The sequence below is a fragment of the Salvelinus namaycush genome, chromosome 25 (genome assembly GCF_016432855.1).
Source record: "Salvelinus namaycush isolate Seneca chromosome 25, SaNama_1.0, whole genome shotgun sequence".
NCBI lineage: Eukaryota > Metazoa > Chordata > Actinopteri > Salmoniformes > Salmonidae > Salvelinus > Salvelinus namaycush.
The window spans coordinates 18,168,784-18,184,879 of NC_052331.1; the positions used below are offsets into that span (position 1 = coordinate 18,168,784).

The following is a 16,096-nucleotide window of genomic DNA, read 5'->3' on the forward strand; positions in this document are numbered from 1 at the left end:
CCACAGAGAGAGCGCGCCACAGAGAGAGCGCGCCACAGAGAGAGCGCGCCACAGAGAGAGCGCGCCACAGAGAGAGCGCGCCACAGAGAGAGCGCGCCACAGAGAGAGCGCGCCACAGAGAGAGCGCGCCACAGAGAGAGAGCGCGCCACAGAGAGAGAGCGCGCCACAGAGAGAGAGCGCGACACAGAGCGAGAGCGCGACACAGAGCGAGAGCGCGACACAGAGCGAGAGCGCGACACAGAGCGAGAGCGCGACACAGAGCGAGAGCGCGACACAGAGCGAGAGCGCGACACAGAGCGAGAGCGCGACACAGAGCGATACAGAGCGAGAGAGACACAGAGCGATACAGAGCGAGAGAGACACAGAGCGATACAGAGCGAGAGAGACACAGAGCGAGAGCGCGATTAGAAAAGGTTAGAAAAGCTATAAAGGACAATCAAAATCCATTGGACTCCCCAATTACTGACCAGGAGCTGTATAAGAAACTTCAGGCCCTCAAGTATAAAAAAAAAAACATGCAGAGCTGATGGCATCCTAAATGAGATGCTCAAAATCACTAGTGCAACATTTCAATTGGCTATTTTAAAACTGTTTAATTTGATCCTGAGTGTAGGTTATTTCCCTGACATCTGGAATCAAGGACTCATAACCCCAATCTTTAAGAACGGAGACAAATTTGACCCTAACAATTACAGAGGCATTTGTGTGAACAGTAACCTGGGGAACGTTTTCTGTATTATTATAAATGTAAGAGTTCTAAACTTCCTTAATAAGCACAATGTCTTGAGTAAAAGCCAAATTGGATATATACCAAAACATCATACGACTGATCATATTTACACCCTACACACCCTGATAGATAAACATGTCCACCAAAATAATAACAAAATATACGCTTGCTTTATCAACTTCCAAAAATAATTTAATTCTATTTGGCATACAGGACTGTTCTACAAAGTTATTGAAAGTGGTGTAGGGGGTAAAACATATGACATAATTAAATCAATGTATACTGGCAATACGTGCACCATTAAAATTGGCAAGAAAACAACATAATTCTTTAACCAGGGGCGGGGTGTTCGCCAGGGTTGCCATCTGAGCCCTGCACTCGTCAATATTTACATCAACGAATTGGCCGCTATTCTAGAACAAGCCTCAGCCCCTGGTGTTAGTCTCCACAATTCAGAGGTTAAATGCCTACTCTTCACAGATGACCTACGCCTGCTGTCACCCACAGCACATGGCCTACAGCAGAGCCTGGACCTGCTAGAGCAGTACTGCCAGACCGGGCCCTGGCAGTAAACCCCAAAAAGACTAAAATAATGATTTTCCAGAGAAGATCCAGATCTCAGGGAATTGGACCAAAGTTCTCAATTGGTACAAAATATACAGAGTACTGCACACACTACAATTACTTAGGTTTAAAAATATGTTAAACTGGACACCTTAAATGAGGCAGTGAATGAACAGAGAGAAAGCACGCAGGGCATTCTACGCCATTAAAAAAATATATATAATAATTGAAATACCTATTAATATTTGGCTAAAATTAATAAAATGTGTCATTGAACCAATTGTACTTTATGGCAGCGAGGTGTGGGGTCCACTTGCAAAACAAGATTTAATCAAATGGGACAAAGACCCCATTGAAACCCTGCATGCAGAGATCTGTAAGATTATCCTACATGTCCAGAGGAAATCTAAAAACAATGCATGCCAGGCAGAATTAGGCCAATATCCACTAATAATAAAACTCAAAAAAGAGCAATTAAGTTTTGGAAACATCTAAAATACAGTGACCCCCTCTCATATCATCACCAGCCTTGCCATTGAGATGGGTAGACACAGGAAAACCTGGCTCCCTGTAGAGGAAAGGCTGTGCAACCTGAGACAGAGCTGCATTTCCTGACAAAATGTAAAAAATATAAATAATTAGTGTCATTTCTCCAAATTTGAAACGCTTATTCAAGGTTTCAAAGACCTCTCTGATGAGAGTAGGCTACCCGTCCTGTTGGGGGAGGACGCAGAGAGCTGTGGGTTGGCAGCGCACTACATTGCTGCCTGCCATAAGATGAGGGACAGTGTCTGACAGTCCAATCAACCTGCACATGTCCTCTACTGTATGCTTATTGTTATTGTTTTCTTTTTCCTGAACCAAGATGGCAGTGCAGACGTGGTTTGTCGTTCTCTCGTGTACTTTTTGTATTTTTGTATATATTTCAATTTATTTTCAATCTCATTTCCATTTTAAAATTAAATATACCTTCCGGTAACCCGCCTCACCCAATGTGATACGGATCCGCTTGATTGCCCCCCCCCCCCCCATCTATCTTCAGAGTTCATTCTGTTAGGTGACCTAAACTGGGATATGCTTAACACCCCGGCAGTCCTACAATCTAAGATAGATGCCCTCAAGCTCACACAAATTATCAAGGAACCCACCAGGAGACAACCCTAAATCCGTAAACATGGGCACCCTCATAGATATTATCCTGACCAACTTGCCCTCCAAATACACCTCTGCTGTTTTCAATCAGGATCTCAGCGATCACTGCCTCATTGCCTGCATCCTCTATGGGTCCGCGGTCAAACGACCACCCCTCATCACTGTCAAACGCTCCCTAAAACACTTCTGCGAGCAGGCCTTTCTAATCGACCTGGCCCAGGTATCCTGGAAGGATATTGACCTCATCCCGTCAGCCGAGGATGCCTGATCGTTCTTTAAAAGTAATTTCCTAACCATCTTAAATAAGCATGCCCCTTTCAAAAAATGTAGAACTAAGAACAGATATAGCCCTTGGTTCACTCCAGACCTGACTGCCCTCGACCAACACAAAAACATTCTGTGGCGGACTGCACTAGCATCGAATAGTCCCCGCGATGTGCAACTTTTCAGGTAAGTCAGGAACCAATACACGCAGTCAGTAAAGCAAAGACTAGCATTTTCATTCAGAAATTTGCATCCTGTAGCTCTAACTCCAAAAAGTTTTGGGACACTGTAAAGTCCATGGAGCATAAGAGCACCTCCTCCCAGCTGCCCACTGCACTGTGGCTAGGTAACACGGTCACCACCGATAAATCCATGATAATCGAGAATTTCAATAAGCATTTCTCTATGGCTGGCCATGCCTTCCTCCTGGCTACCCCAACCCCGGCCAACAGCTCCGCACCCACAGCAGACACTTCCCCAAGCCTCCCCAGCTTCTCCTTCACCCAAATCCTGATAGCAGATGTTCTGGAAGAGCTGCAAAACCTGGACCCGTACAAATCAGCTGGGCTAGACAATCTGGACCCTCTCTTTCTAAAATTATCCACCACCATTGTTGCAACCCCTATTACCAGTCTGTTCAACCTCTCGTATCGTCCGAGATCCCTAAAGATTGTAAAGCTGCCGCGGTCATCCCCCTCTTCAAAGGGGGTGACACTCTAGACCCAAACTGTTATAGACCTATATCCATCCTGCCATGACTTAATAAACACATCACTGACCATTTCGAATCCCACCGTACCTTCTCCGCTGTGCAATCCGGTTTCCGAGCTGGTCATGGGTGCATCCCAGCAACACTCAAGGTACTAAACGATATCATTTGAAAATAAAGGAGAGCCGCACACTCTAGGAGCTCAGATGCAAAAATGTAATATCCAACGTTTCGACAGCCAAGCTGTCTTCATCAGGGTATAAACACAAACACTGCGGGATGACTCGTTTATATAGTGTCAAAAGACACACAGATTACATGTCTGTAATCATGGCCAAGAGTGGCCTAATATCATTGGTTAATTCTCAAATATTAAAATGGCATACAAAGAACAGCATACAAAAAACAAATGGATAGCATACGATCATAGATTCATTTTAGACTACACAAGCTTACAAACAATTACAATGGCAAAGTCACAATAATCACAAGAATGGCTTCAGATCAAAGTCTACGTTGAGACTGAAGGGAGCAAGGGTCTTTAAGTTAAAGATCCAGGCACCTTCTCATTTTAACAATAAATTATCAAGGTCACCCCCTCTCCTAGGGAGGGTGACACTAAACGATATCATAACCGCCATCGATAAAAGACAGTACTGTGCAGCCGTATTCATCAACCTGGCCAAGGCTTTCGACTCTTGTAAATCACTGTATTATCGGCAGACTCAACAGCCTTGGTTTCTCAAATGACTGCCTCGTCTGGTTCACCAACTACTTCTCAGATAGAGTTCAGTGCGTCAAATCGGAGGGCCTGTGGTCCGGACCTCTGGCAGTCTCTATGGGTGTACCACAGGGTTCAATTCTCGGGCAGACTCGTTTCTCTGTATATATCAACGATGTCGCTCTTGCTGCGGGTGATTCCCTGATCCACCTCTACACAGACAACACCATTCTGTATACATCTGGCCCTTATTTGGACACTGTGTTAACTAACCTCCAAACGAGCTTCAATGCCATACAACACTCCTTCCGTGGTCTCCAACTGCTCTTAAATGCTAGTAAAACCGAATGCATGCTTTTCAACCGTTCGCTGCCCGCACCCGCCCGCCCGAATAGCATCACTGCTCTGGACGGTTCAGACTTAGAATATGTGGACAACTACAAATACCTAGGTGTCTGGCTAGACTGTAAACTCTCCTTCCAGACTCATATTAAACATCTCCAATCCAAAATCGGCTTTCTATTTCGCAACAAAGCCTCCTTCACTCACGCCTCCAAACACACCCTCGTAAAACTGACTATCCTACCGATCTTCGACTTCGGCGATGTCATCTACAAAATAGCTTCCAATACTCTACTCAGCAAATTGGATGCAGTCTATCACAGTGCCATCCTTATTGTCACCAAAGCCCCTTATACCACCCACCACCGCGACCTGTATGCTCTAGTCGGCTGGCCCTCGCTACATATGCGTCGCCAGACCCACTGGCTCCAGGTCATCTATAAGTCTATGCTAGGTAAAGCTCCGCCTTATCTCAGCTCACTGGTCACGATAACAACACCCACCCGTAGCACGCGCTCCAGCAGGTATATCTCACTGGTCATCCCCAAAGCCAACACCTCGTTTGGCTGCCTTTCCTTCCAGTTCTCTGCTGCCAATGACTGGAACGAATAGAATTGTATTTTATATCGCTGAAGCATGAGACTTATATTTCCCTCACTAACTTTAAACATCAGCTATCTACAGCCCATCTGTAAATAGCCCATCCAATCTACCTACCTCATCCCCATAATGTTTTATTTACTTTTCTGCTCTTTTGCACACCAGTATTCCTACTTGCACATCATCCTCTGCTCATCTATCACTCCAGTGTTAATTTGCTAAATTGTAATTACTCCACTACTATGGCCTATTTATTGCCTTACCTCCTCACGCCATTTGCACACACTGTATATAGACTTTCTTTTTTTTCAATTGTGTTATTTACTGTTCGCTTGTTTATTCCATGTGTAACTGTGTTGTTGTTTGTGTCGCACTGCTTTGCTTTATCTTGGCCAGGTCGCAGTTGTAAATGAGAACGAATGAGAACCTACATGGTTAAATAAAGGTGAAAAAAATAAAAAATAACAATAAATAAATTGTTCAATGTATGGTTATTTTGACCCTTGGTTATTGTTGTTACTGTTGTCCCGTTGACAATTTTGATTCTTATTTTCATATTGCAAATATCCAAAGTAAGCTTTGACAATATGTACATTGCTACATTGAATTGAGAGACAGAGAGCGCGACACAGAGAGCGCGACACAGAGAGCGCGACACAGAGAGCGCGACACAGAGAGCGCGACACAGAGAGCGCGACACAGAGAGCGCGACACAGAGAGCGCGACACAGAGAGCGCGACACAGAGAGCGCGACACAGAGAGCGCGACACAGAGAGCGCGACACAGAGAGCGCGACACAGAGACAGAGAGAGCGACACAGAGACAGAGAGAGCGACACAGAGACAGAGAGAGCGACACAGAGACAGAGAGAGCGACACAGAGACAGAGAGAGCGACACAGAGACAGAGAGAGCGACACAGAGACAGAGAGAGCGACACAGAGACAGAGAGAGCGACACAGAGACAGAGAGAGCGACACAGAGACAGAGAGAGCGACACAGAGACAGAGAGAGCGACACAGAGACAGAGAGAGCGACACAGAGACAGAGAGAGCGACACAGAGACAGAGAGAGCGACACAGAGACAGAGAGAGCGACACAGAGACAGAGAGAGCGACACAGAGACAGAGAGAGCGACACAGAGACAGAGAGAGCGACACAGAAACAGAGAGTGACAGAGGTCATCTGCCTTTGGCCTAAAGAGCAGGAACCTATACTTCAAAAGAAATCGAAAATACAGACATCCTACAAGAAACATAAAGAGGAGATAGACCCACTGGTTGCCCTCTAGGTTACACAGAGCTGGTAGTCCCATCCACCAAACTACCAGGTGTGAAACAGGGAAAGGACTCGGGGCGTATGCTAATTTGGTATAGAGTAGATCTAACTCACTATTCAATTAATCAAAACAGGAGCATTTTACATTTGGCAAGAAATTCAAAAGGAAATTATTTTAACAGAGAAAAATGTCCTCCTGTGTGCTACCTATATCTCCCCACTAGAATCCCCATACTTTAATGAAGACAGCTTCTCTATCCTGGAGGGGGAAATCAATCATTTCCAGGCCAAGGGACATGTACTAGTCTGTGGCGACCTATATGCCAGAACTGGACAAGAACCTGACACTCAGCACACAGGGGGACAAACACCTGCTTGGAGGTGACAGCATTCCATCCCCCATATGCCCCCCTAGGCACAACATAACCAAATAAAACAGGTCACAACTCCTGCAGCTCTGTCACACGCTGGGTATGTACATAGTCAATGGTAGGCTTCAAGGGGACTCCTATGGTAGGTACACCTATAGCTCATCCCTTGGCAGTAGTACGGTAGACTACTTTATCACTGACCTTAACCCAGTCTCTCAGTGTTCAGTCAGCCCACTGACACCCCTATCAGACCACAGCAAAATCACAGTCTACTTGAACAGAGCAATACTCAATCATGAGGCATCAAAGCCAAAGGAACTGAATATTATTAAGAAATATTATAGATGGAAGGAATGTAGTGTGGAAACCTACCAATAAACTATTAGACAACAACAAATTCAATCCCTTTTAGAAAACTTCCTGGACAAAACTTTCCACTGTAGGAGTGAAGGTGTAAACAGTATATTTCACCTCTCAGCTTCCATTAACATTTCAATCAGAAAACCCAAAGAAAATGAACAACATTGACAAATGCTTTGATGAGGAATGCAAAAACCTAAGAAAAAAAATGGAGAAGCCTATCCAACAAAAAACAGAGACCCAGAAAACCTGAGCCTTCACTATGGTGAATCACTAAAACAATACAGAAATACACTACGGAAAAAAGAAGGAACAGCACGTCAGGAATCAGCTCAATGTAATTGAAGAATCCATAGACTAACCACTTCTGGGAAAATTGAGCACACTAAACAACAACACGAAGAGTTATCTATCCAAAATGGAGATGTATGGGTAAACCACTTCTCCAACCTTTTTGGCCCTATAACAAAGAACAAACATCAAAAACATATACATGATCAAATACAAATCTTAGAATAAACTATTAAAAACTACCAGAACCCACTGGATTCTCCAATTACACTGAATGAACTACAGGACAAAATACAAACCCTCCAAACCAAAAACACCTGTGGTGTTGATGGTATCCTACATGAAATTATAAAATATACTGACCACAAATTCCAATTGGCTATACTTCATAAACTCTTTAATATCATCATTGGCTTTGGCATCTTCCCCAATATTTGGAACCAAGGAAAGATCACCCCAATCTACAAAAGTGGAGACAAATTTGACCCCAATAACTACCGTGGGATATGCGTCAACAGCAACCTTGGGAAAATCCTCTGCATTATCATTAACAACAGACGCATACATTTCCTCAGTGAAAACAATGTACTGAGCAAATGTCAAATTGGCTTTTTACCAAATTACTGTACGACAGACCAATTATTCACCCTGCACACCCTAATTGACAAACAAACAAACCAAAACAAAGGCAAAGTCTTCTCATGCTTTGTTGATTTCCAAAAAAGCTTTAGACTCAATTTGGCATGAGTGTCTGCTATACGAATTGTTGGAAAGTGGTGTTGGGAGAAAAACGTCCAACATTATAAAATCCATGCACACAAACAACAAGTGTGCGGGTAAAATTTTCAAAAAACACATTTTTCTACAGGGCCGGGGGGAGTGATATAGTGATGCAGCTTAAACCCCACCCTATTCAACATCTATATCAACGAATTGGCGAGGGCACTAGAACAGTCTGCATCACCCTAATAGAATCTGAAGTCAAATGTCTGTTTGTTGATGATCTGGTGCTTCTGTCCCCAACCAAGGAGGGCCTACAGCAGCACCCAGAGCTTCTGCATAGATTCTGTCAGACCTGGGCACAGACAGTAAATCTCAGTTAGATAAAAAATAATGGTGTTCCAAAAAATGTCCAGTTGCTAGGACCACGAATACAAATTCCATCTAGATACCGTTGCCCGAGAGCACACAAAAAACTACACATATCTCGGCCTAAACATCAGCGCCACAGGTAACTTCCACAAAGCTGTGTACGATCTGAGAGACAAGGCAAGAATAGCGTTCTATGCCATTAAAAGAAACATAAAATTCGACATACCAATTAGGATCTGGCTAAAAATACTTGAATCAGTTATAGAACCCATTGCCCTTTATGGTTGTGAGGTATGGGATCCGCTCACCAACAAATAATAACACCAAATTGAGAGACTGCATGCAGAATTCTGCAAAGATATCCTCAGTGTATAATGTAAAGCACCAAATAATGCATACAGAGCAGAATTAGGCCGATACCCGCGAATTATCAAAATCCAGAAAAGAGACGTTAAATTCTATAACCACCTAAAAGGAAGCGATTCCCAAACCTTCCATAACAAACCCATCACCTACAGAAAGATGAACCTGGAGAAGAGTCCCCTAAGCAAGTTGGTCCTGGGGCTCTGTTCACAAACACACCCCAGGAAAGCAACACAATTAGACCCAACCAATTCATGAGAAAACAAAAAGATAATTACTTGAACATTGGAAAGAATTAACAAAAAAAAAGAGCAAACTAGAATGCTATTTGGCCCTAAACAGAGAGTACACACTGGCAGAATACCTGACCACAGTGACTGACACAAACTTAAGGAAAGCTTTGAATACGTACAGAGTCAGTGAGCATAGCCTTGCTATTGAGAAAGGCCCCCGTAGGCAGACCTGGCTCTCAAGAGAAGACAGGCTATGTGCACACTGCCCACAAAATGAGGTGGAAACTGAGCTGCACTGTAAACACAACCCATATTTATATTTTTGTATTTTCCCTTTTGTACTTTTGCACATAATATGAACTTGTGAGTGTAATGTTTACTGTCAATTTACTGTTAACATAATGTTTCCCATTCTACTAAAGCTCTTAAAATTGACATTTAATTGAGAGACCGAGAGAGAGCCAGAGAGAGGTGATAAGGAGACAGCCAAGGGGCAGTGCAGTCTGCAGAACGGACTAACAGACCCTCTACCCCCAAGCTACAGCACCCAGGGTCAATCCCATTTCAACGCCAGTCAACTTCAAGAGATTAGCCTAATTGAAATTGTGGATTTTTCAATTTGTGGAATTTAGCCCCACAACTCTACTCCACCACCTAACCGTCTGCTGTCAGCACCATGGGAATTTAGGAACGTGAAGGACAATTGCCGTTTCAGAGGGTCTTAATCTGTGTCCTGGGAAACTATCCCATAGTGTTTTCTAACAGGCTTGTTGTATTTAGGTCAGTTAACCTATATTTAAGCAGGGAAGTCCGTTAACTTCTCTAGGATAGGGGGCAGCATTTTCACTTTTGGATAAATAGAGTGCCCAATTTCAACTTCCTTCTACTCATCCCCAGAATATAAGATATGCATATCATTAGTAGATTTGGATAGAAAACACTCTGAAGTTTCTAAAACTGTTTGAATCATGTCTGTGAGTATCACAGAACTTATGTAGCAGGCAAAACCCAGAGGACTAGCCATTCAGATGTTTTTTTTAGGTCACCGTCTGTTCAATGAGTTTTCATTGGGATACTAGATTTCTAATCAACCTGTTTGCAGTTCCTACCACTTCCACTGGATCTCACCAGTCTTTGGAAATAGGTTGAGGTTATTCCTTTGTGCAATGAAGAAGAACGGCCATCTGGATTCAGTGTAACGTTATGTGTACTGTTTGAGAGTTGCGCAAGACTAGAAAAGTATCGTTAGTTTGTTGTCCTCCTGTATTGAAAACAGATAGACCCGTCTTCAATTTGATCAATTATTAACGTTTACAAATACCTTAGGTTGTATTACAAAAGTAGTTTGAAATGTTTTGGCAAAGTTTAGAGGTAATTTTTGAGATATTTTGTAGTGACGTTGCGCAAATTGGAAGCTGTTTTTTTCTGGATCAAACGCGCCAAATAAATTGACATTTTGGACATATATGGACGGAATTAATCGAACAAAAGGACCATTTGTGATGTTTATGGGACATATTGGAGTGCCAACAAAAGAAATTCGTCAAAGGCATGATTTATATTTTATTTCTGCGTTTTGTGTTGCGCCTGCAGGGTTGAAATAGGCTACACTCTCTTTGTTTACTGTTGTGCTATCATCAGATAATAGCATCTTATGCTTTCGCCGAAAAGCCTTTTTGAAATCTGACATGTTGGCTGGATTCACAACGAATGTAGCTTTAATTTGGTATCTTATATGTGTGATTTAATGAAAGTTTGATTTTATATCATTTTTATTTAATTTGGCGCTCTACATTTTCCCTGGCTATTGGCCAAGTGGGATGCAAGCGTCCCACATATCCCAGAGAGGTTAAGAACACATTCTTATTTAAAGACAGGCACCTCTGTGGTCCTCCATGTCCTCATCCCGGGAGTGTTCTGACAGCAGGTCCAGGGGGGCCTGCAGCACTGCAACACTGTTCTGGTTGATGATCTTCAGCTTCAGCTTGGGCTTGGGTTTCCTACGCCGCGACGCAGGTGCCGTCAGGCTCTTGAGCTGACACAAGCCTGACTCCGTAAGACACACGCCATCCTGAGTGTACGTCCTGACCAAGTCTGAAAGACACACACACACACACTCCACAAGGTTATGGTGCTGTTTGAACATCCTAGATTAACTGGAATGTGTGGAATGTATAGTACTGTTCAATGGGATTAAAACAAGGTTTCATTAAGTTAGAGCTAGAAAGCATCTCAGAGAAGAAGAAATGTCTCGATCTCCAGACAGAACAAATACTAAAAGCATATGGCAAATAGAAATCAAAACTGGATGGTCTTCAGCGATAGATGGGAGGGGTTGAGGGGAGCTTAAGGGTGGGACTGAAATATACTGTGCCGGTAAAATGTATATAGTATGTATAAACTGGAAGTAGAAGCCTAAGTGTTGTAGTCCATTAGTTTACTCCAATTAGGGGAGGGGTGGTGGGATTAGGGGGAAATAATAAAAGGGGGGGGGGGGAGAATATATATATATAGATAAAAAATAATAAAAATAATAAATATAAAATATATATTTATAAAAAATATATATGGGGGATTGTAAATAATGCAGACAATTACATTGATAGAAGCCACTATCTATTTGCAATATTAAAGTTGATACACCCACAACAAATATACACTACCGTTCAAAAGTTTGGGGTCACTTAGGGTCCTTCTTTTTGAAAAAAAAGCTACTTTTTTTTGTCCATTAAAATAACATCAAATTGATCAGAAATACAGTGTTAATGTTGTAAATGACAATTGTAGCTGGAAAGGCATACAGAGGCGTACATAGGCCCATTATCAGCAACCGTTGTTAGCTAATCCAAGTTAATCATATTAAAAGGCTAATTGATCATTAGAAAACCGTTTTGCAATTATGTTAGCACAACTGAAAACTGTGTGCTGATTAAAGAAGCAAAAAAAATGGCCTTGTTTAGACTGGTTGAGTATCTGGAGCATCAGCATTTGTGGGTTTGATTACAGGCTCAAAATGACCAGAAACAAAAAACGTTTTTCTGAAACTCGTCAATCTACTCTTGTTCTGAGAAATGAAGGCGAGAAATTCTCAAGAAACTGAAGATCACGTACAACGCTGTGTACAAGGACATTTCTAAGTGACCCCAAACTTTTGAACAGTAGTGTATATATTTGTTTTATTAAATAAATAGCAAAAGCAGACTTATTGTTCTTACCCATGTCTTTAGCTTTTGTGAGAATCTGCGTCATAACTGCCGGTTCAATGGACTCTCTGGCCTTGGACACAGGCGCTGTGGATGCAGTGAACACACACACAAAAGCCAATGAGTAATTGGCTGCAATACACGAGATACCTGAGAGGGTCCGATACAGTAGCAAGGACTCAGAAGGCTATACTGTATGTAGTGCTTACTTACCCTTGGAGGCCTTGTGGACTCGGCACATGGTGCAGTCAAAGCTGCTGTCTGCTGCTTTCTCCACATCCTCCTCTGAATGGAGACCCTGGCAGGAACTATGTATCCACCTATCGGAGAGGAAGGGGTTTCGGTTACCATGATTCAAAATAACAGAGAATAAATATAGGTTACGGCAGGCTTAGCTAGTACTGTAGCAATGCCCACCTGTCGCATTGGCGGCACTGCACCACGATCTCTCCCTCGCTGTAGTCCTGGAGACAGAAGGGGCACATCGCCAGGCTGCCACAGGGGGCGCACTGGGTGTAATTATTCTGCCACTCACACCTCAGGCCTGGCGAGGTGGCACCACACTGGGTACAGGACACACACCTGCAGGAGGAAACAGGGGAGGGGAGAAGGAGTGAGGACAGGTGTCAATGAACAGTTGAGTACATTTAGGTGGATGTACATTAAGTACAGTACATTGAGAAATAATGAACTAGGTCATTCATGGAGAAAAGGGATAGGCTTTTTTGTGTGAGATGGCAAATAAGTTGTTGTTGTTGGTGGTACTAGAGGTCAACGATTCTGATTTTTCAACGCCGATACCGATTATTGGAGGTCCAAAAAAAGGCAGATGCCGATTAAATCGGCCGATTTATATATATATATATATTTGTAAAAATTTGACAATTACAACAATACTGAATGAACAATGAACACTTATTTTAACTTAATATAATACATCAATAAAATCAATTTAGTCTCAAATAAATAATGAAACATGTTCAATTTGGTTTAAATAATGCAAAAACAAAGTGTTGGAGAAGAAAGTAAAAGTGCAATATGTGCCATGTAAAAAAAGCTAACGTTTAAGTTCCTTGCTCAGAACATGAGAACATAAGAAAGCTGGTGGTTCCTTTTAACATGAGTCTTCAATATTCCCAGTTAAGAAGTTTTAGGTTGTAGTTATTATAGAACTATTTCTCTCTATACCATTTGTATTTCATATAACTTTGACGATTGGATGTTCTAATAGGTACTTTAGTATAGCCAGCCTAATCTCGGGAGTTGATAGGCTTGAAGTCATAAACAGTGCAATGCTTTTACGCATTGTGAAGAGCTGCTGGCAAACGCAGTAAAGTGCTGTTTGAATGAATGCTTACGAGCCTGCTGCTGCCTACCACCGCTCAGTCAGACTGCTCTATCAATTCATAGACTTAATTATAATAACACACAGGAATACGAGCCTTAGGTCATTAATATGGTCGAATCCGGAAACTATCCTTTCGGGGGGAAAAAGGTTTATTGTTTCAGTGAAATACGGAACCGTTACGTATTTTATCTAACGGGTGGCATCCATAAGTCTAAATATTGCTGTTACATTGCACAACCTTCAATGTTATGTCATAATTACGTAAAGTTCTGGCAAATTAGTTCGCAACGAGCCAGGCGGCCCAAACTGTTGCATATACCCTGACTCTGCGTGAAATGAATGCAAGAGAAGTGACACAATTTCCCTAGTTTAATATTGCCTGCTAACATGAATTTCTTTTAACTAAATATGCAGGTTTAAAAAAATATACTTCTGTGTATTGATTTTAAGAAATTGATGCATTGATGTTTATGGTTAGGTACATTTGTGCAACAATTGCAAATGCGCTTTTGTTAAATCATCCCCCGTTTGGCGAAGTTGGCTGTCTTTGTTAGGAAGACGCACAGTTCGCAAAGAGCCAGGCGGCTCAAACTGCTGCATATACCCTGACTCTGTTGCACCGAACGCAAGAGAAGTGACAATCATGTTAGCAGGCAATATTAACTAAATATGCAGGTTTAAAAATATATACTTGTGTATTCATTTTTAGAAAGGCATTGATGTTTATGGTTAGGTACACATTGGTGCAACGACAGTGCTTTTTTCGCGAATGCGCTTGTTAAATCAACCGTTCGGTGAAGTAGCCTGTGATTCAATGATAAATTAACAGGCAACGCATCGATTATATGCAACGCAGGACAAGCTAGATAAACTAGTAATATCATCAACCATGTGTAGTTAACTAGTGATTATGTTAAGATTGTTTTTTATAAGATACGTTTAATGCTAGCTAGCACCTTACCTTGGCTCCTTGCTGCACTCGCATAACAGGTAGTCACAGCCTGCCACGCAGTCTCCTCGCGGAGTGCAATGTAATCGGCCATGATCGGTCTCCAAAAATGCAGATTACTGATTGTTAAGAAAACTTGAAATCGGCCCTAATTAATCGGTCATTCCGATTAATCGGTCGACCTCTAGTTGGTACTTTGACTTCTTGCTTAGATACATCAAATACTGACGTTATACCATATAGGGAATAGGGGGGCATTTGGGACACAGCCACGTTATCATAATAGGAAGAGGTTGAGGGGATGGACAGATGAGTCAGCTACACACCATTTGCACTTCCAGCTGTCCTTGGGAACGTTCTGCAGCGGAGGGTCCAGGCAGTAGGTGTGATAGCTGATGTCACAGTCGTCACACAGCAGCAGACGGCCCGGGTCGGTGGCCTGGCCACACGCCTCGCACACTGTACACTCCAGACAGCGCCAGCCTTTATTCAACACCACCTTGGTGATCTGGGAGGAGAGGACAGGGTCAGATGTGGTGTGTGAGTATATTGGCAAAAGTCCAAATTGTGTGCGCTTATCTCTTTAAGAAGGTCCTATAGTAAAGGACATTGATATATCACTGTGCTGCCGAGCTACACTAAAGAGTTTTGTTTGCAGTAATTAGCAGCATTAAGAGATAAGGATGGAACCAACTTGAGCTGAGCTTCCTGTGACTACAGAGTTTATATGGCCCGTTTAATCCAGTTGACACTCACATATTGAGTCAGTCAGTCACAGCCAGGTTAAAATCTTTGAAATCAATAGATGATTAACCCTAAGGCCAGTCATTTGTGGGGTTCCCACATTTTCTACTCGTATGTAGTATCAGAATCTTCAGTAAGATCTCAGAGAAAATGCCACAGTAAATGCCGGGGTACATACCTTGATGCCAACACAGAAGGGGTGGTAGCACTGCCCACACTGGGCACAGGCCAGAAGACGACCCTCTGCACCCAGCCCAAAACTCCCACACACCACACACATGTCCTGAGAGAGGAGAAACAAATGGAGTTTACACATGATACTAGAGAATCAAAGTTTAACTGTAATATGGTAAGAGAAACTAATCGAATAATAGAGGTACAGGAAATGTATCAATGGTACACAAACAGATGCCCACCTGCTTCAATGTGAAGCTGTCGTTGCTGGAGAATATGACCACGGTGTTGTGCATGGCATTCTCCTCTTCCTCCTTCACCTGGTATGGTGATTCCATGGTGTTGACCTGTATGTTATGAAGCATGAGCACAAATACACCATTAGATAGATAGGATTGAGTCCTGTGATATTCCCTACATGAAAGTGAAGTGTTTCTCTGTCTCTAAAACAATATTGCAGAGGTATGCATCTCTGTTTATGGCGTAAATTCTTACAGGTTATTTTACAGCGAGTGAAGTTGTCAGCATTACAAGAGACTGACTGGATAGGATTATTGATTAGCATTTGCCTCTGACACGAATGTTGTGTCACGCTTTGGTATGGAGTAA

The 16,096-nt window shown here is 42.6% G+C and overlaps 1 protein-coding gene across 1 annotated transcript in view; it reads right to left on the bottom strand.

Annotated features, from left to right (window-relative positions):
- LOC120019822 (histone-lysine N-methyltransferase 2C-like) overlaps positions 1–16,096 on the bottom strand; it is a 129,689-nt gene that overhangs the window by 65,963 nt on the left and 47,630 nt on the right. The window contains exons 15-21 of the mRNA XM_038963235.1: positions 15,730–15,834; positions 15,492–15,596; positions 14,896–15,077; positions 12,690–12,854; positions 12,486–12,592; positions 12,285–12,359; positions 10,951–11,163 (exon numbers count right to left, since the gene is read on the bottom strand). Of these exons, the coding sequence (XP_038819163.1) occupies positions 10,951–11,163; positions 12,285–12,359; positions 12,486–12,592; positions 12,690–12,854; positions 14,896–15,077; positions 15,492–15,596; positions 15,730–15,834 (952 nt within the window). The remainder of the gene's footprint in view (positions 1–10,950; positions 11,164–12,284; positions 12,360–12,485; positions 12,593–12,689; positions 12,855–14,895; positions 15,078–15,491; positions 15,597–15,729; positions 15,835–16,096) is intronic.